The 20604-nt window shown below is 53.2% G+C and overlaps 1 protein-coding gene and 1 long non-coding RNA gene across 2 annotated transcripts; one reads left to right on the top strand and one right to left on the bottom strand.

The window, feature by feature from the left end:
- Positions 1–263: 263 nt before the first annotated feature.
- On the bottom strand, positions 264–20553 carry RASIP1 (Ras interacting protein 1). Its single transcript, XM_055235824.1, has 12 exons — positions 20480–20553; positions 20104–20244; positions 18917–19602; positions 15204–15559; positions 8846–9499; positions 7357–7394; positions 6971–7122; positions 6749–6852; positions 4347–4590; positions 3967–4139; positions 1531–1678; positions 264–676 (listed from the first exon to the last, which is right to left on the bottom strand). The coding sequence occupies exons 2-12, from the start codon at positions 20238–20240 to the stop codon at positions 477–479; spliced, it is 2892 nt and encodes a 963-aa protein (XP_055091799.1). The 5' UTR covers positions 20241–20244; positions 20480–20553; the 3' UTR covers positions 264–476.
- Positions 495–10114, top strand: LOC129459305 (uncharacterized). Its single transcript, XR_008649959.2, has 4 exons — positions 495–603; positions 4329–4477; positions 8177–8335; positions 9625–10114. It is a non-coding gene; the product is annotated as an uncharacterized lncRNA (long non-coding RNA).
- Positions 20554–20604: the final 51 nt, after the last annotated feature.

Here is a 20604-nt window from a genome sequence, read left to right as displayed (position 1 = left end):
GGGGGGGTGTCGAAGGGAGACATCGCTGGTTCCCACTGGAAGGACTGAGGGCCTTATAATCGGCAGAGCAAGCTTAGGGCCGTGTTCTGAGGGGTGTGGGAGGCTCCTGTGCTCTTGGGTTGGATTACATGCAAAAGGGCGAGCCAAGGCCGTGGCTATAAATACCTCCTCAGACTCGGCAGGGGCCCAGACAAGGGCCCTGCAACCTTGTTCTGCAGAAAATCATCATTAGCGCCCCTGAGTCTTAACAACAATCGAGGCGCTGCCGATACCACAGATACCTTTATTGCTCCCTGGCATTCACATCCTAAGCCCATGCTCCCACCGTCCCATCCGCTACTTCCCGAAAACTCAATGTCCCAACATTCCACGCGGGATAAGAACTACAACTCCCAGAAAGCTCTGCGCTCAGGCGGGCTCCTGTCAATAGAAGCCCGTGACATTTCAAGGTTCGCGCGCTCGTTTGATATTGGTTCTCAAGGAGACGTGGCCACGGGAGGCCCATGGCGATAATTGGCTGGCAGCTCCTGCTGCTCAAGATCCCAGAGGAGGCGGCGGAGCCTACGGAGTTCACGGTGCAAGGCGTCGTCCGTCACTGGACCAGTGAGGCGCAGGCGCGAGCTCCCCAGGGGGAGGATGAGGGGCGGGTGCGAGGAGAAGCTTTCGAAGATGTCCCCTGTGAGGCCAAAGAAGGCGCGGTTAGAGTCTGAAAGTGGGAGTGAGGTAGTTTGCATCGGGGAGAGCCGAGGCTGCGTCACACCCAAAGGAAGAAAAAAACTACAAACCCCAGCAACTCATGGGGCGGGGTCCGTTCACACTCTACTCTAGGAGCCCCTGGGCATGATGGAAGTTGTAGTTCACACGATGGAAGGCCACCGTTGCCTGGGAAACGGCTTCCCAAATCCCTGAGAAAGAGCTGGGAACTTGCCTTACAGATTCCTAAAGGTGGAGGAATCAAGTTCAGGGGAGTGAAAGTCCCGAGACCTGGACTCCTAGGGGTGGTGGGTGGGTGGCTGGTGGAGGGAATGGACTAGGGATGCGAACCCCAGAGAATAAAGGGAGCTGGGAGCTTGAACTCCTGTATCTTGACGGGGGAAGGGGCTGGGTCCTGCACTTATGTCCTGGTGGAGGGGAATCTGGGGTTAGAAGGAAACTGGGGATCTGGATTCCAAGATCCTGAGAAAAGAAGAAAGGTGCGGTGGTTCACGCCTGTAATCCCAGCACTTTGGGAGGCCGAGGCGGGCGGATCACGAGGTCAGGAGTTCGAGACCAGCCTGGCCAACACGGTGAAACCCCCGTCTCTACTAAAGATACAAAAAATTAGCCAGGCATGGTGGCGCGCACCTGTAATCCTAACTACTCGGGAGGCTGAGGCAGGAGAATCGCTTGAACCCGGAAGGCAGAGGTTGCAGTGAGCCGAGATCGCGCCATTGCACTCCAGCCTGAGTGACAGGGCGAGACTCCGTCTCAAAAAAAAAAAAAAGAAGAAGAAAGCTGACAGCCCCAATGCTGTATCCCATTGCTCCTCACCTGTGTCCACAGCCTCCCGCTCTGCAGGGGGAGGGTCCCACGCGGCTGGCGGCCCGCGGCCAGGGCCCAGCTGGTAGTGGCTGAGCAGATGGTGCAGCTGGGCGGGGGTCAAGGTGGGGTGGTCGGTTCTTAGGCTGCTCCATGAAGCCTGGTGGGAAGACCAGGTGAGAGGTTGATGGTCATTACGGGGCAGTCGAGAAATGAAATGGAAGGGCTTCCATAAGGGGTGCGGGTGTGGCGGAAGATAATGGCATCTCTGCAGTGTCTTCCGGGCACTGTGAAGTCTGTTTATCACTAAAGTGATGGTGGGGAAGGGTGTGCTCCCAGCAATTTTTAAAAATGTGATTTGCCTCAGGATAACTGAGGAGACAGGAAATGAGTGGGGTGGAAATAAATAAGATTGGCCATTCGTTTATATTATTGAATCTGGTGATGGTACTTGGGGATTTTTTTTTTTTTTGTCCTTAAAGAGACAGGGCCTCATTCTGTTGCCCAGGCTGGAGTGCAGTGGCGCGATCATGGCTTGCTGCAGCTTCAAACTCCTGGGCTCAAGTGATCCTTGGCCCCAGCCTCCAGAGTAGCTGAGACTACAGGCACACACCACCACACCTGGTTAATTTTTTGTAGAGACGGGATCTCACTGTGCTGCCCAGGCTGGTCTCAAACTTCTCAAAGTGCTAGGATTACAGGCATGAGCCACTGTGCCCAGTTGGGATTCATTATTCTATGGTGGCCACTCTATATCTGTTTTACAATGTCTACACCTGCTGTAGCTGACGTCAGAACCATCAATGTGCTTAGCATCAGAGACTCCACCTAGACTGCCTGAGTTCAAAAATCCCAGGTGGGTCACTAATTACCTTCCAGCAGGTCACCATCCCCTAGTCTCCTCATCCCTAAATTTGGAGAACAGGAACTATCTAATAGAGTTGGTATAAGGATGCAATATGGCAAAATTGTAAAGTACTTGGAACGCTGCCTGGGGCTTATTAAATGCATGGTAAACTTTCTTATTGTTTTGAGACAGGGTCTTGCTTTGTCACCCATGCTAGAGTGCAGTGGCATGACTGTGGCTCACTGCAGCCTCCTGGGCTCAAGCAGTCCTTCCACCTCTGCTTCTGGAGTGGCTGGGACCACAGACGTGTGCCACCACACCTGGCTAATTTTTAAAATTTTCGGTATAGATGGTGTCTCCCGTATGTTGCCAACTGGTGTCAAACTCCTGGGCTCAAGCAGTCCTCCCACCTTGGCCACCCAAAATCCTGGCATTACAGGCATGAGCCACTACGCCCAGCCCATTATAAACATTTGATATAAATAAATAAATGTCTATGGGGGACAGTTTTTGTAAGATACTTAAAAAGAAAGGAAAATAAAAATAATTGAAATTGGCCAGGCATGGTGGCTCACGCCTGTAATCCCTGCACTTTGGGAGGCCAAGGCAGGCGAATCCCCTGAGGTCAGGAGTTCAAGACCAGTCTGCCCAACAAGGTGAAACCCTGTCTCTACTAAAATTACAAAAATTAGCTGGGCATGGTAGCACGTGCCTGTTATCCCAGCTACTCAGGAGGCTGTGGCAGGAGAATCGCTTGAACCCAGGAGGCGGAGGTTGGAATGAGCCGAGATCATGCCATTGCACTCCAGCCTGGGTGACAGAGTGAGACTCCGTCTCAAAAAAAAAAAGGAAAAATAAGTGAAATCAAGCGAACTGTCCTACCTGATTCTGTTTCCTCATCCGAAAAATAGTCAGTCACCTACTTCGATGGGGCTTTGTCAGCATTAAACTAGAAGTGCTAAACAGTGTACCTGGCAGGTAGTTCATGTTCAATGAATGTTTTAATCATCATGTTCCTTGGTCTCATACCACACTTTCTGACTCAGCATGTCTGAGTGAGGGACCCTGGAAACTTTTTTTTTTTTTTCTGGAGATGGGGTCTCGCTCTGTCGCCCCGGCTGGAGTGCAATGGTGCAATCTTGGCTCACTGCAGCTTCTGCCTCCCAGGTTCCAGCGATTCTCCTCCCTCAGCCTCCAGAGTAACTGGGATTACAGGCATGCGCCACCAAGCCTGGCTAATTTTTGTATTTTTAGTAGAGACAGGGTTTCGCCATGTTGGCCAGGCTGGTCTCAAACTCCTGGCCCCAAGTGATCCACCTACTTAGGCCTCCCAAAGTGTTGGGATTATAGGCGTGAGCCACTGCGCCTGGCCTGGAAACTATTTTTAATAAGTTCCACCAGGATTCAGACACAGCTGAGTTTAGTCATTGTTGGTGCTGGCTTCCTTCTACCTGCCAATGTGTTACCTACAGTGTCTGAGCTGGGGCTGGGGATGGCATAGGGTTCAAGGGGAGCTCCAACGGTGAGCTGAATATAGAAGGTGGCTGAGGGGGGTTGAGGAGTCAGAGGTCAGGGGTCAGGTACAGCTGACCAGCAGTCACCTTGAGCAGGGAAGTGCGGGGCACACAGAGCAGGTTCACAGCCATGGAGAGTTTCCGGAAGAACTCAGTGGCAATGTCGCCCAGCCCAGCTCCCTGTAGCCAGTCCAAGACAAGGTCCAGGTTGGTTCGGATTTGAACAGCTCGGGACCATTGATAGAAAGGCCGGCCTTGACCTGTGGGCATTAAAGGTATGAGAGGCAGTTGGTTGGCTGGACTCTGTCCTCCTGCCTCCCAGACTGTTTGTATCCTTCAGCCTGGGATCTGGAGCTTGTTCTCCAGGGTACCCAAAGGTGAGGCTTGAGCCCGTGGTGTGTCTAATTTGACCTGAGTCTCAGTGGCTCCTGTCTTTACCTCCCTGACAGCTCCCAGCCAACCTTCACCTCGTTCCATCAGCGAGTTGAGAAGGGATGCATTGGAGAAGAAGAACAAGTAGCCAAAAGTCTGAGACACGAGGTCAGGGTGCAGCTCGCACTGGCTGGTCAGCTCCAAGGCTGCCTGGAACACGCCCAGGGTAGGTCTCAATCCTGGAGGCATGGCCCCCAGCTCCGCACCAGGCCCCGGCAGCTCTGCACCAGCTGTGAAAGGGTTACTATCCAGGAGAGCAGGCAGCGTTGAATACAGAGTCTGAGGAAATAGAGACGTGGAAACAAGTGATTGGACTACAACTCCCAGGAAGCTTCAGGGTAATAGAGCATGAAGATAGTGGGGAGCTCCACCAAAGTCTTCTGGGAGTTGTAGTCCATTCTACAGTCAACACCCAAAGGGCCTGCATGAGCAAATCCCTACTTGGTAGAAGGGTGTATAAATTTCTTGAGTATTTTAAGATCACCTCTTGTGCACTGTGGGACTTGTAGTTCTCAGCAGAGAGCTCAAGGAGGACAAAGAGTTCCCTTTCAGTCAAAGAATTATTCATCCCGAATTCCCGAAGGAATGAAAAAGAATGGAGAGTCAGGAAGTGGGAGTGGGATGGCAGTTTGCCAGTGGAAAATGAGATCAGGCCAAGGACAGGAAATGAGGTCAGAAACAGAAGAAACAAACGCACACTTGGCAGGAATGTACAGGAAGTGAAGGAGGAAAGGGCTTCACAATCCAGCCTGCTAGAGGAACTTAGAGACTGATAGTTATCTGTCCCAAAAGATCCTCTCTCATTCTTGCACATAGGGCATCAGGCCCACCATAAGCCAGAAACCCTGAGAATGCCAAGAAGCAGTGTTAAGGTCAAGGGTAGTGGTGGGGAAACTGGGGCAGAAAGCAGGCCCTTCCAGGAAGGGCACTCAGAGAAAAAGATCTGTCGTTCTGAAAGGGAAGTGAATTCAGAGCTGTAGGAAGTGAGGTCAGCAAGCGAAGGACGTGGGGCCTGATGAAAGAGGATCTTCAGTTTAAATCACAGTTCCTGGCACTATTTGATCTCTAGCTATCTATCAATCATTTATCTATCTATTATATATGAAACTTAACAGTGACTGAAGAGTAGACTTAGAAAGTGGGAGATTCAGAAGGTGGTAATGGTGATGTTACCAAGTAGTGAGGTCAGCCTGTCAAAAGTGGTGATGATTACTCTTTTTTTTAATTTTGTTTCATTTTATTTTACTTTTTTGAGATGGAGTCTGTCTCTGTCGCCCTGGAGTGCAGTGGTGTGATTTCAGCTCACTGCAACCTCCGCCTCCTGGGTTCAAGCGATTCTTCTCCCTCAGCCTCCTGAGTAGGTGGGATTACACGTACGCGCTACCATACCCAGCTAATTTTTGTATTTTTAGTAGAGACGGGGTTTCACCATGTTGGTCAGTCTGGTCTCAAACTCCTGACCTCGCAATCTGCCCACCTTGGCCTCCCAAAGTGCTGGGACTACAGGCATGAGCCAGTACATCTGGCTCTATTTTATTTTTTTGAGACAGAGTCTCGCTCCATCTCCCGGGCTGGAGTGCAGTGTCATGAAGTAATCTTGGCTCACTGCAACATTCACCTCCCAGGTTCAAGTGATTCTTGTGCCTCAGCCTCTCCAATAGCTGAGATTATAGGCGCAGGCCACCATGCCTGGCTAATTTTGTATTTTTAGTAGAGATGGGGTTTCACCATGTTGGCCAGGCTGATCTCAAACTCCTTTTTTTTTTTTTTTTTTTTTTTTTTTTTTTTTTTTTTTTTTTTTTTTTTTTTTTTTTTTTTTTGAGACGGAGTCTCGCTCTGTCGCCCAGGCTGGAGTGCAGTGGCGCAATCTCGGCTCACTGCAAGCTCCGCCTCCCGGGTTCACGCCATTCTCCTGCCTCAGCCTCTCCGAGTAGCTGGGACTACAGGCGCCCGCCACCACGCCCGGCTAATTTTTTGTATTTTTAGTAGAGACGGGGTTTCACCGTGGTCTCGATCTCCTGACCTCGTGATCCGCCCGCCTCGGCCTCCCAAAGTGCTGGGATTACAAGCGTGAGCCACCGCGCCCGGCCTGGCTGATCTCAAACTCCTGACCTCAAGTGATCCATCCACCTCAACCTCCCAAAGTGCCGGAATTACAGACGTGAGCCACCGCGTTTGCTCAGGTGATGATTACAAAGGAAAAGAAGCCGGAAGGCAGGAAGTGATGTAAGCTCAAATAAGTGGTGTCAGAACAGCAAAGTCCTTGGGTGAGATGGGATGTCATGTCAGAGAAGCAGAAAATCTTGAGTCAAATAGTGACATCAGAGCCACACAGTGTAGTTCAAACAAGAAGTGATGTTACCACAAACAGGAAGTGGTATTATGTGAAACAGGAAGCAACGCTATGTCAAACAGGAAGCAAGAGGCAAGGGCCAACCTTGGTGAGGTAGTAGACAGACTGCTGGAAGGTACACATGATGACCTCATCCAGGAGGGCCATGGCCTCATCACATAATTCCAAGTCATTGCAGAGCTGTGGGTCTGAGGACAGGCTTGGGGTTAAGAGGGAGAACCAGAAGTCGGCAGCCAGGAGCCCAGGTCCCCAGGTGCAGGGCATGATGGGAGACTTGGACAAGCCTGAGCCTGGGTCAGAGCTCACCCTCTTGGTCAGCCTCCTTCTCCATTTCCAGCACCTTCTCCTGCACAAAGCTAAGCAGCTCCGTGGTGTTGGCCATCCACAGCATGAGTGGCCGCAGCTCCACAGACACAGCTTCAGGAGTTAGGGGCACCTCGGGGACCCCCTCAGGGTGGCTTGAAAAAGAGGAAGGAATTTGTGATCCCTGCCCAACCCTCATCATAGTTTACAAACCCCAAGATCTAAGTCTAAGTGGGACAGCAAGACCAACCCCCATTGCGCAGCTGGAAAAGTTGAGTGCAAGGAGAAGCAGAAACTTGCACTGAGACATGCATGGGGTGAACACAGAACTAGATGCAAAACCCAACCCCTGCATCCCTCCAGACCGCTCTGCTCAGAATTTCTCTTACTTTTCTGGCTGACGGTCTCCAATTTCCTTAATCTTTTCCTGTGGAACAGTAAGATCAGAATCAAGGTGAGGGGGATCCACTGAGGGGCTTAAGAGTTAATACTCTGGTTTTTCTAGAAGCACAATTCTCATAGAGACTGGTCCTACTTTTCTTGGAGATGGGGTCTCACTATGTTGCCCCGGGTGGTCTCCAACTCCTGAGCTCAAATGATCCTCCCACCTTGGCCTCCCAAAGAACTAGGATTACAGGCATGAGCCACTGCAACTGGCCTTCACTCTTCATACAGGTTCTTTTTTTTTTTTTTTTTTGAGATGGAGTTTCCCTGTTGTTGCCCAGGCTGGGGTGCAATGGCTCAATTTTGGCTCACTGCAACCTCTGCCTCCCAGGTTCAAGCGATTCTCCTGCCTCAGCCTCCCAAGTAGCTGGGATTGCAGGCATGTGCCACCACGCCCGGCTAATTTTTTGTATTTTTAGTATTTTTAGTAGAGACGGGGTTTCACCATGTTAGCCAGATGGTCTCGATCTCCCGACTTCAGGTGATCTGCCCGCCTTGGCCTCCCAAAGTGCTGGGATTACAGGAACGAGCCACCACGCCTGGCTCTTGAGACAAATTCAAATCCCACAAGCTTTAGAATGGTCTCTCCTTAACTTTTTAAAACACACACACCCTATGGTTATGCGTGGTCTAGCTCCTTCAGGTCCTCTTCTCCAATTTTTTCCCCCAAGAAACTCCTTAAACCTCTCTGGTTAGGCCCTAGCTCAATAGGATGGAACGTTTCCCCGATTCTGAATGGTTTCTTTCTGGAACTTCCATCTGTAGGTCCAGTGGCTTTGTGCTTCCTCGCCTCCAAGAATGAACTCGCTCACTGCTATCTAAGCTCCAAGTCCAATGGGCTGCGGTGAATTCTCACACTGATCTCTCAACTTCACATCCAGTGGGATCTCTCCCCACTATCTCCCATAATGGTTTCTTCCTAAGGTGAGTTCGTGCTTAGGTGAGCTCTCCTAAGGTGAGTTTGGGCTTCCCTTTAAGTGCAGTGGATCTACATCTCCCAGCATTCTATGGGGGGGGCGGGGCTTGCTTAATAACCCCAAAACGCCGGGTGTGGTGGCTCACACCTGTAATCCCAGCGCTTTGGGAGGCCGAGGCGGGTGAACCACGAGGTCAGGAGTTCCAGACAAGCCTGGCCAATATGGTGAAACCCCATCTTACTAAAAATACAAAAAATTAGCTGGGCGTGCTGGCAGGCGCCTGCAATCCCAGCTACTCGGGAGGCTGAGGCAAAAGAATCATTGGAACCCCGGAGGCAGAAAAAAAAAACAAAAAAACAAAACAAAAAAACCCCAAAACCTCAAATCCTTCCCGAGGCGTCATGGGAACAGTAGTTTCATCCAGCTCAGCTATGAAAAGGGTTGAAGGTGGGGCGGGGAGGCTGGAGAAGGGACTTGGGGCGCTGGTGGGGTTGGACGGCGATTGGGGGGCGCTCACCCAGACGGCCTCCTTGATGAGCCGGGCCAGGCGGCCCAGCAGTCTCGGCAGGTGGCCCAGCTCCAGCTCACGGGCGGAATGCTGCACGCACAGCGCCAGCAGCGTGGCGGGCCCGAGGGGCGGCAGGTCTCCCGCGCCGGCGGCTGCAGCGCGCACGATCTCGCCCAGCAGTGCCTCCTCCTCGCGCGGCCGGAAGCGCAGGACTGGCTCACGGCCGTCCAGGTAGGCGGCCAGTGCCTCGCCGCGCTCCTGCAGGCCGCGGCCGCACAGGCGACAGGAGAAGGCCCAGCCAGGGCCCGGCGGCGTGGCCCCGGGGCGCGCGGGCAGCCACGACGGCCTCGCAGGCCCCGAGCCCCCAGTGCGGGGGTCCTTGTACATGAACAGGAAGTGCTCGCCCAGCCCCAGGAGGTCGCCCGGGTGCAGCTCAGCCTCCCGCAGCAGGAGGCACCCGTTGTGCGTGACTGGGGCGCCCCGGGACGGGCGCACCATGGCCGGGTGCTCAGGGCCCGCGCGCACTGTGCAGTGACGCGGCAGGATGTCCGGGGCGTTGAGGAAGGTGTCCACATAGGGAGCTGGGGACCCGCAGCGGCCCGACGAGTTCCCACCTCGACCAAACACGTGCTGCTCTCTCGTCATCACATACACCACAAAGTCCTGGAGGGGAAACGAGGATGCACTAAGGACATCAGTTCAGTACAGATCTTCAGATCTGGTTTCTCTGTTTTCTACAACAACTCTCCTATTCTCACCAACTTTTTTTTCTTTTTTCTTTTTTTTAGATGGAGCCTTGCTCTGTCCTCCAGGCTGGAGTCCAGTGGCACGATCTCTGCTCACTGCAGCCTCTGCCTCCTGAGTTCAAGCAATTCTCCTGCCTCAGTCTGTTGAGTAGCTGGGATTACAGGCACCCACCACCACACCCGGCTAATTTTTGTATTTTTAGTAGAGAAAGGTTTTCACCACGTTGACCAGGCTGGTCTTAAACTCCTGATCTCAGGTGATCCACCTACCTCGGCCTCCCAAAGTGCTGGGATTACAGGCATGAACTGTCGCGCCCGGCCCCCCCATCGACTTTGAATAAACACTCCAAGGAGATCTGGGATCTCAAAGGACTCTCTAAGCACCCCCACCGCCACTGAGTGGACTCTTCCCAGGTACTTTGTATGGTGGATGGTCCCATAATGCCCATCCCGAAGACCGGCTATGTACAAGAAGACCCCCCCTTTTTTTTTGAGACAGAGTCACGCTCTGTTGCCAGGCTGGAGTGCAGTGGCACGATCTCGGCTCACTCCAACCTCCCCCTCCCGGGTTCAAGCGATTCCCATGCCTCAGCCTCCCGAGTAGTTGAGACTACAGGCGCGCACCACCACGCCCAACTAATTTTTGTATTTTTAGTAGGGACAGGGTCACCATGTTGGCCAGGATGGTCTCGATCTCTTGACCTTGTGATCCGCCTGCCTTGGCCTCCTAAAGTGCTGGGATTACAGGCGTGAGCCACCGCGCCTGGCTGGAGACCCATTTCTTAATCTGGGCTCTACTATTTCTTTCCCTCAAGCATTAGATGCTTCCAAGGAGATCCCAATTTCTAAAATGAACTGTCCAGCTACCCTCACCCTCAAAGAATGGACCTTTCCAAGGAAATCTCCTTTTCCCCATCCCCGGTCCCACTTGTCCATTATTTCACCCCCACCCCACCATGATAAAGGCTTCCAGATTTATTTCCCCTTCCAATAATAGTTTTTCTCAATATTCCTAAAGCAATGAATGGGTACTTTTAAAGAGATTCCCTTGGACGGGGCATAGTGGCTGACACCTGCAATCCCAACACTTTGGGAGGCTGAAGCAGGCGAATCACCTGAGGTCAAGAGTTCAAGACCAGACATGGTGAAACCTGTCTCTACTAAAAATACAAAAATTAGCCAGGCATGGCGGTGCATGACTGTAGTCCCAGCTACTTGGGAGGCTGAGGCACAAGAATCGCTTGAACCCAGGAGGCAGAGGTTGCAGTGAGCCAAGATCACACTACTGTACTCCAGCCTGGGCAACAGAGTGAGACTCAAAAAAAAGAGGCCGGGAGCAGTGGAGACCAAGGCGGGCGGATCACCTGAGGTAGTGAGTTCGAGACCAGCCTGACCAACATGGAGAAATCCTCTCTTTACTAAAAATACAAAATTAGCCGCGCAAGGTGGCTCATGCCTATAATCCCAGCTACTCGGGAGGCTGAGGCAGGAAAATCACTTGAACCTGGGAGGTGGAGGTTGCAGTGAGCCGAGATCATGCCATTGCACTCCAGCCTGGGCAACAAGAGCAAAATTCTGTCTCCAAAAAAAAAAAAAAAAAAAAGAGAGAGAGATTCTCTTGGAACAAAAGTTTCCTCCAATTTCTTCTTCCCCTGAGTGCGCACTTCTAAGGAGACCCCCTTTCTACAGTGGACTTACCCATTTCCCACACCATGATGATCTCACTTCCAAAGAGACATACTCCTACAATGGACTCTCCTAGTACTCCCACTCCCCTAACGGAGGATTTCAAAGAGATAATCCCCCTTTCCATCAATGGATGTTCTCAATATTCCAGTCCCCGAAAAGGGCATCTCCAAAAGGATCTCCATATGGTGGGCTCTTCTGGTCACTCCACATATAAATAAATGCCTTCACGGACAACCTTTTCTTACCATGGAGTGTTCCATCTCATTTATCAAATGAAGACAGGCATTCCAGAAGACCTCGTCCTAAAAAATGGACTCTCATCTCCATTCCATAAATGTAGAACCACTCAATCTGACCCCCTTCCATTCACCAACCACGTCTGAAACAACAGGCATCTTGACATGCATAGATCCCCCTTCTACACTAAATTCTACCATTACCCCTACCCCATGAATGGATGTTTCCAAAAAGACTCCTACCTCCAAAAGATTTGCTCATCTACCCTTGTAGAAAAATGGGCCTTTCCAGTCTTACCACCTTCTGAAGGTAGAATCTCCTGTTCTTCATTCCTGTCTGAAGGAATGGGACGACCCAAAATAAAAGCCCTCTTTCTAAAATGGGCTCTCCTGCTCCCTAACCCAGGAAGGGATGCTTTCTCGGCACCTACAATGAACTTTCACATCACAGCCACTCCATGAATCGACAAACCCAAATGAATTCCTACAATAGATTCACCTGGTATTCCTGCCTCCAAGGAATGAACAATTCAAATGAAACCTCTTTTTTTCTCTCTTTTTTTTTTTTTCTTTTTTTGAGACAGGGTCTCTCACTCTGTCATCATACTGGAGTGCAGTGGCATTATCTTGGTTCACTGCAGACTTGCAGACTCCACCTCCTGGGCTCAAGTGATCCTTCTACCTCAGCCTCTCAAGTAGCTAGAATTACAGGCCTACACCACCACACCTGGCTAATTTTTGTTTTTCGTTGTTGTTGTTGTTGTTTTTAAGATGGAGTCTCGCTCTGTCGCCCAGGCTGGAGTGCAGTGGTGCGATCTCCGCTCACTGCAAGCTCCGCCTCCTGGCTTCACGTCATTCTTCTGCCTTAGCCTCTTGAGTAGCTGGGACTACAGGTGCCACCTCACCCAGCTAATTTTTGTATTTTTAGTAGAGACGGGGTTTCACCGTGTTAGCCAGGATGGTCTTGATCTCATGACCTCGTGATCTGCCTGCCTCAGCCTCCCAAAGTGCTGGGATTACAGGCATGAGCCACCGCACCTGGCCTGTTTTTCGTTTTTTATGCAGACGAACTGCCACCTGGAAGAATATGTCCTTCCAATTTGACCACCTTCCCAAAAGAGACCCTCGTGTTCTCCAGCCTTGTCCAGAGGAATGGCTGTTATGATATATGCAATCCTCTTACTACAGTGAGCTCTCCCCATCTCCTTGCCCCCACAAGGAGGAATGAATTCTTCCATACAAGCTCTTTCCTGAAGAGAGTCTTACCTTCTCACCCATATACACAGTCAAGCTGCCTAACCCAACTGGATCTTTCTGTGACCGTAAAAATGGACCTGTCGAATAAGCTACACCACCTTCTTTTTGTTTTTCATTTTTTATACAGACAAGGTTTTGCCATTGGTCCCAGCTGTACTTGTTGAGCTTGGCTGTACCATTGTTAACCATCGGTTGGCCACACCATAAGGATAATTCAATCGATATCTGCTCATAAATGAATATTTCCAATAACACATTACTCATTCTCCCTGCTGGAGTGCAGTGGTGTGATCACAGCTTACTACAGCCTAGACCTCCCTGGGCTCAGGGGATCCTCCTGCCTCAGCCTCCTGAGTAACTGACACTACAGATAGGTGCCACTACATCTGGGTAATTTTTCGTCCTTTTTTGTAGAGACGAGATTTCACTGTTGCCCAGGCTGGTCCCAAACTTCTAGTCTCAAGTGATCCTCCTGTTTCGGCTTCCCAAAGTGCTGGGATTACAGGAGTGAGCCACTGTGCCCGGACAACATGTTACATTTCTATTAATGCAGTAACTTCCCACTGATCCTCAACCACCAATCCTTTCTTTCTCTTTTGTACCAATCAAGTTCTATTGGTACCCAGCTATGTAAAATAGATAGAAGGATCAATACCACCTGCCTCCATCAATAGTGGTCAAATCGTTCCAATGTAAAGCATCACCTTCTAAAAATGGGTCAGTGCTGGCCAGGCTCGGTGGCTCACACCTGTAATCCCAGCACTTTGGGAGGCCGAGGCAGGTGGATCACTTGAGGTCAGGAGTTCAGAGACCAGCCTGGCCAACATGGTGACACCCTGTCTCTACTAAAAATGCAAAATTTAGCTGGGCATCGTGGCAGGCGCCTATAATCCCAGCTACTCAGGAGGCCGAGGCAGGAGAATTGCTTGAATGTGGGAGGCAGAGGTTGTAGTGAGCCAAGATTGCACCACTGCAGTCCGGCTGGGTGACAGAGTGAGACTCCGTCTCAAAAAAAAAAAAACAGGAGAGTCGGGGGGGCCAGTGCACTCCTATGAAGAAAACACAGGCTTATCCAGAACATGGTCCCAGGCACCAAACGACTTCCCTGCCCTAGAAGGTGGACTCCCGTTACTCCTTCTCAAGAAATAGATTCAAGAAATAGATATTTCCAAGGCGATCTTTCTTTTAAAAAAATTTTTATTTAAAAAAATTTTAGGCTGGGCGCGGTGGGTTATGCCAGTAATCCCAGCACTTTGGGAGGCCGAGGCGGGCGGATCACGAGGTCAGGAGATCGAGACCATCCTGGCTAAACGGTGAAACCTCGTCTCTACTAAAAATACAAAAAAATTAGCTGGGCGTGGTGGCGGGCGCCTGTAGTCCCAGCTACTCGGGAGGCTGAGGCAGGAGAATGGCATGAACCCAGGAGGCAGAGCTTGCAGTGAGCCGAGATCGCGCCACTGGAGTCCAGGCTGGGCGACAGAGAGAGACTCCAACAAAAAAGAAAAAAAAAGTTTATTAAAAAAAATTTATTTTAGAGACAGGGCCTTTGTGTGTCACCCAGGCTGGTGATGGTACAGTGGTGCCATCATAGCTCACTGAAGCCTCGACCTCCTGAGCTCAAGAGATCCTTCTGCCTCAGCCTCTCGAGTAGCTGGGATCACAGGTGCACACCACCATGCCCCACTTTTTTTTTTTTTTTTCAGATGGAGTCTTGCTCCGTCTCCCTGGCTGGAGTGCAATGGAACGATCTCAGCTCACCGCAACCTCTGCCTCCCGGGTTCAAACGATTCCCCTGCCTCAGCCTCCTGAGTAGCTGGGATTACAGGCGTGCGCCACCACACCCGGCTAATTTTGTATTTTTAGCAGAGACGGGGTTTCTCCATGTTGGTCAGGCTGGTCTTGAACTCCCAACCTCAGGTGATCCACCGCCTTGGCCTCCCAAAGTGCTGGGATTACAGGCGTGAGCCACTGCACCCAGCCTAATTTTTGGTAGAGAAAGGATCTCACTATGTTGTCCAGGCTGGTCTCGAACTTCTGGCCGCGAGCAATTCTTCCACCTTGGCCTCCCAAAGTGCTGGGATTATGAGAGTGAGCCGCACGCCTGGCGGGGATCTTCTTTCTACAATGGAGTCTCCTTAACGAAGACAGTGCTTTCCTCCAACTTTGAATAAAGTCAACTATTCCCTATTTCCTTCTCCAGTGGACTCTTTCTCAGCCATCTACTCTCCCTCTCCTGTGAATCTCACCTGTGAATCTCCACTCTTCTGTGAATCTCTACTCTCCTGTGAATCTCTACTCTGGAATCTTGAGGGACCATGCCCCACTAGAGTACCTGAGGCTAGCGCGCCCCTCGGCCTTCTGGGAGTTGTAGTTTTGTTGCTCACCCACCAACAGGTGGGGTATAGGGCTCTGGGAGTGCGAGGCTGGGGCGCCGCTTACCTGGGCGTCCTGGTAGCCCTGGAGCAGCAGGAAGTAGGGGCGGTTGCTGGGGGCCTGGATGAGGCACTGAGTCAACTGATCGAAGTCCCCCGGGTCTGCAGTTCCGATTTGGGCGTCGGCTGCCCCTGGGGCCATGCTAAGTGCCTGCTGTCTCCGCTCCTGCTGCCGCCGCCGCCGCCCCTGAAGGCTAAGCTCCGACACGCTGCGCCGCAAGGACAAGTTTTCCGAACGCTCCTTGCCTCCAGACCCAGCTGGGGCGCCTGATCCCGTGCCTGGGCCAGGACTGGCCAGCGCCGCCCCACCCGACGCCGCCCGGGAGCGGTTCTTCTGTGGCCGCCACGAAGGGGCGCCCGTGCCTGCAGAGAAATGGAGAACAGTGAGGCTGAGCCTGGAAAGACAGGGATAGATACAGAGTTGCAGATTATGAGACAAAGAACTGGTTGCAGAGAGGTGAGGCTGCTTCCCACATTTAGGATTTAGGCTTTTGCATATTCTGTTCCCTGTGCCTGGAACACCTTTCTCTCCTGATTAATACCCATCTTGCAGTTTTCAGCTCAGGAATTTCATTCATTCTTCTCCATTGAATCATTTGTTCTTCTTCTTCTTTTTTTTTTTATTTCAATACGGAGTCACGCTCTGTCGCCCAGGCTGGAGTGCAGTGGCACGATCTCAGCTCACTGCAACCTCTGCCTCCCAGATTCAAGCAATTCTCCTGCCTCAGCCTCCCAAGTAGGTGGGATTACAGGCGCGCACCACAACGCCTGGTTAATTTTTGTATTTTTAGTATAGATGGGTTTTCACCATGTTGGCCAGGCTGGTCTCGAACTGGTCAGTCTCGAACTCCTGACCTTGTGATCCGCCCGTCTCAGCCTCCCAAAGTGCTGGGATTGCAGGCATGAGCCACAGCGCCCAGCCCATTTGTTCTTTTAACAAGTATATAGGTCGGGCATGGTGGCTCACGCGTGTAATCCCAGCACTTTGGGAGGCTGAGGCGGGCGGATCACAAGGTCAGGAGATCGAGACCATCATGGTTAACACGGTGAAACCCCGTCTCTACTAAAAATACAAAAAATGTGGCAGGCGCCTGTAGTTCCAGCTACTGGGGAGGCTGAGGCAAGAGAATGGCGTAAACCCGGGAGGCGGAGCTTGCTGTGAGCCGAGATCGTGCCACTGCACTCCAGCCTGGGCGACAGAGCAAGACTCCGTCTCAAAAAACAAAACAAAACAAATATTTATTGATTACCTACTACATGCTTAGGACTGTTCAAGTCACTGGATAACAGAGAAGACCCTGCCCTACAGAAGATTGAAATCACCTCTTCCTAAACACCCTTCCCTGACAGCCCAAGTTGAAGCAGGTGAGTGCACAACCGGGTACTCTGGGCTTTTTCTGGACCCAGGAGGAAACCTGGCACAGAGTAGGCACCGAGTGGAAATGAGCCGAATGAATGGACTGATGTGTTTCCCACTAGGCTTGTGAGATATAGGAGGGTGGAAACCTCATCTGTCCACGTCCCCACTGTATTCCCCAGTGCCCTGAAAACTGTGTGGCCAGGCCGGGTGCGGTGGCTCACGCCTGTAATCCCAGCACTTTGGGAGGCCGAGGTGGGTGGATCACCTGAGGTCAGGAGTTCGAGACCAGCCTGTCCAACATGGCGAAACCCCCATCTCTACTCAAAATACAAAAAATCAGCAAGGCGTGGTAGTGGGCACCTGTAATCCCAGCTATTTGGAAGGCTGAGGCAGGAGAATTGCTTGAACCGGGAGGTGGAGGTCACAGTGAGCCATGATCGTGCCACTGCACTCCAGCCTGGGCAACAGAGCAAGACTCCATCTCAAACAACAACAATAATGACAACAACAACAAAAAAAGGAAAATGTGTGGCCTCCACCAGGTGCTCAATGGATACTTTGTCGAGGGGGTGGCGGAGACAAGGATTATAATCGTCATTCTTTATTAAGCACCTACTCTGTGCCAAGTCCTGTGATAGGCCCTTTATATACATTGAATATATTATCCCATTGAATCCTCACCTAGGATTTTACTGAGATTAACTGGCACAGAATGGGTTGGAATCCAAACCCCAGTTCAAAGCCCATCAGTTGAATTGCTATAACGTTCTATCTCCCAAAGGGAGGCTCAGATACAGAAAAGCATTTAGAAGGCTCCCTGAGCAGACCCGTGCTCTCAATGTGCCAGGTCCCACCCCTGCCAGGCACGGTCCAGCATCAGCTATTTGACCATTGACACTACCTTCTGTTCCAGGCCTTCCTTCGCCTCTACACTGATATCTTCCTTCAGCCCCTTCCTTTCCCATGTGATCCCACTTGGCAGCCAACCCAGCCTAAGGCCGTCTTATCCAAGGCCTGCCCCTCAGAGGCTCCGCCCATCTTGGCCTCAGCAGGCCTGATCTAGGAACCTGTATTCACTCACTCTGCAGGTGTCGCCCCCTTCTATGCTCCACCCACATAGGCCCTGCTCAATAACCACCTCAACCTACTTGGCAGAGCTGCCTCCTACCACAGAGACCCATGCGCATTACATGCCACCACTCCTCGCGGGACCCAACAGTTTTTGCGCCAGACCACGCTTTTCCACAAGCCCCACCCCACCACAGGCCCCGCCCATCTGCTCTGCATCGCTCCCAAGAACATTGTCCGTGCTTACTCCTCCGGCTCCTAGCTCTCTCCAATTCCTTTTTCTTTTTCTGGAGGACAGTTTTTTGTGTTTTTTTGAGACGAAGTCTCGCTCTGTCCCCCAGGCTGGAGTGCAGTGGCGCGATCTCGGCTCACTGCAGCCTCTGCCTCCTGGGTTCAAATTATTCTCATGTCTCGGCCTCCCGAGTAGCTGGGATTACAAGCATGCGCCACCACGCTCGGCTAATTTTTGTATTTTTAGAAGAGACAGGGTTTCACCATGTTGGCCAGACTGGTCTCGAACTCCCAACCTCAGGTGATCTGCCCGCCTCAGCCTCTCAAAGTGCTGGGATTACAGGCGTGGGCCACCACGCCCGGCCAGGACTAGTTCTTTAATTCAAAAAGACCCTTGTCAATATTCAGTATCAAAACAGTTGCACTGTTGATTTTCTCCTAATTGGCCCCAAGAGACCACATCAAAGGAGAGTACATTTTAAGCCATTAAGCTGCAGGATGTACACCTAACAGACCTCGCAGAAACCCTACCAGAAAGTGGGGATTGGTTAGAGAAAGAAACTCAAAGATCAGCAAATTGCTAGTGTCTTCTAACCTACCACACAGGGCGAATCCCTTAGGCCCCTGCGGACTCCCGCCCATTCCACTGGACTCCACAAACGCTCCTCAGGATCTACTACTCCGCAGACCCCGCTACACACCCCACCTCCTCCAAGGCAGTCTGCAATGCCTGCAGAAGGCCCTAACCCCAATTCGGAGCCACTTCAGGCTACTCCAAGCCACCACCAGCAACCAGCCACCGCCCCGCCTAAACCCCAAGCTCGGCCCCTGTAAAACTCCTGCTCAATCAACAAGCCCCACCCAACTCTCAGGCCCGCCCGTCTGGCCGCCCCCGGCCCTGCTCTAGCTCCGCCTTCCACCTGCCGGAGTCCTACACGCACCGTCCAGTTCCCCCCCGCGGGCCCCGCCCCCAGCCAGCCTGCGAGACCCACAAGCCCTGCCCCACGGACCCCGCCTCTCTGGCGCCGAGTCCCCGCCCCAGAGCCCCGCCCGCCTCTCACCTTCGTTGTCCACGGCCCCGAAGGCCTCCTGCTCCAGGCGGCGCGCCTCCTCGCGGCCGCGCAACTCGAAGCGCCGCGCCCAGCCGGGCCGCGCCCGCCACAGCTCCTGCACCAGCAGCGGGCGCTCGGAGTCGCCCAGCACGCGCAGGTGCTCCGCCCGCCACTCGCCGCTTCCCACGCCCGCAGCCGCGGGCCGGCCCAGGGCGTCGCACAAAGCGAAGGCGTCCACGCAGCTGCTCTCGCCCGGGCCGCCGCCCGGGCTGCCGGCCAGGCCGTAGCGCTCTAGCGCCTCGGCCACGAGCTCGCGCGCCGTGGAGCGCGCCGTGGCCAGCACGCTCTTGTAGTTGGCGCCCGATGCCAGTCCGGCGCCGAAGATCTTGAGGACCCCCGGGGGCGCCGTGGCGCGGGTAGCCAGCGGGGGCTCGGGGGCCACGCCCGCCGCCAGCTCCGGCAGCTTCTTCTCGCTGGCCCAGCGCTGCGCGCCCCCCGGGGTCCCAGGGCCTCCCGCGCCGCCGGACCCCGTGGTACCGGTCCCCGAGCCCCGGAAGAGCTGGGAGATGCGCTTGGCGCGGCTACCGGAGGCTCCTCCGGCCGCCTTGACAGCGCCCACTCGCCGCAGCTCCACGTGCGGCGGTGGCGGAGGTAGCGGCTCGCTGCTGCGGCTCCCCGTGTCCGACGAAGAAGACCTGGGAGTCCGCCGGGGAACAGAGTCGCGGGAGAGAGACCCAGAACGACACGCCAAGACGGGGATGGGGGACAGATTAGGAGGGAAGTGGGCAGAGAACAGAGAGGACAGGGACCCAGGGTGGATGGACGGGGCGGGGGTGAGGGTGGGGACAGAGACGCGAGGCAAAGAGAGAGAGAAAAAAATAAATAAATAAAGGCAAGTCCCACAGAAGGAAATTCCAAGAGGTGAGCAGGGAGGGGAGAAAGGAAGGTGAATCAATCCCCCTGCTCCTTCTGTCCCCATCCCCGTGCTCATCCGGCCTCACTCCACCTCCTGGCCTAGCTCTTACTCCCACCGCGCCCTGGTATCGCTGTACCCCACCGTCTCCCCCTGCCCACCAGCTCGCTTGCCCAATTCAGGACGAGGACCAGAGCCAGCCCTTTGCAGGGACTGGGCCGTGAACAGGGACAGATGGGAGGCAGGTGTGCAGGGGCAGGAGTCCTGCAGAGATGGCACTCACTTGACAGAGGCTGCGCTGGGCCAGCGCCGCCCTAGCTTCGCTAGCTGCTTCCTGGGGGAATTGATCCACAGGCCCACGGGGAGATGAAGCTTCCCGAAGCGGGGGCTTCCGCCCTCCTTCCGTTCACCAGATAGCATGGCCCTAAGGGAAGGCGGGTAAGGCCCCAACTCCTAAGGCACTCTTGCGGGGATGGGGTGGAGGGAACCTGGACTCCGAGTCAGAGAGAGGAGGGGGCTGGGGCTCAGACTTGGCGAGTCCAGGGGGAGGAAAGGGATGGTACCCTGGATTCCTGGGTCCTGGGATGGAAGATGGCTGGGGGACTGAGTCTTGGGTCCCAGGGAGGAGGGGTTTGGGCTGCTGGGTCCCTGGCTCTTACCCTGCTTCGGGTCCGGCACACCCGGAGGCCCTGGCTCCACTGGCCTGGGTCAGTTCCACTGCTCTTGCCTCTGCCACGGCTCCCAGCACTGGGTGGGGGACAGGAAAAGGCAAGAGGAAACCCGG

Source organism: Symphalangus syndactylus, chromosome 13, assembly GCF_028878055.3.
Source record: "Symphalangus syndactylus isolate Jambi chromosome 13, NHGRI_mSymSyn1-v2.1_pri, whole genome shotgun sequence".
NCBI lineage: Eukaryota > Metazoa > Chordata > Mammalia > Primates > Hylobatidae > Symphalangus > Symphalangus syndactylus.
This window is presented reverse-complemented; position numbering and strand designations above follow the sequence as displayed.

Bases quoted from the DNA above. Each gene is read 5' to 3' on its own strand.
- RASIP1 (XM_055235824.1), bottom strand. From the start codon at position 20,240: ATGCTATCTGGTGAACGGAAGGAGGGCGGAAGCCCCCGCTTCGGGAAG. The intron at 19,603-20,103 runs GTGAGTGCCATC...GCGGACTCCCAG, and splicing joins CCCAGCGCAGCCTCTGTCAA to GTCTTCTTCGTCGGACACGG. The intron at 4,591-6,748 runs GTTGGCCCTTGC...CTATTTCCTCAG, and splicing joins CTGTCTACTACCTCACCAAG to ACTCTGTATTCAACGCTGCC.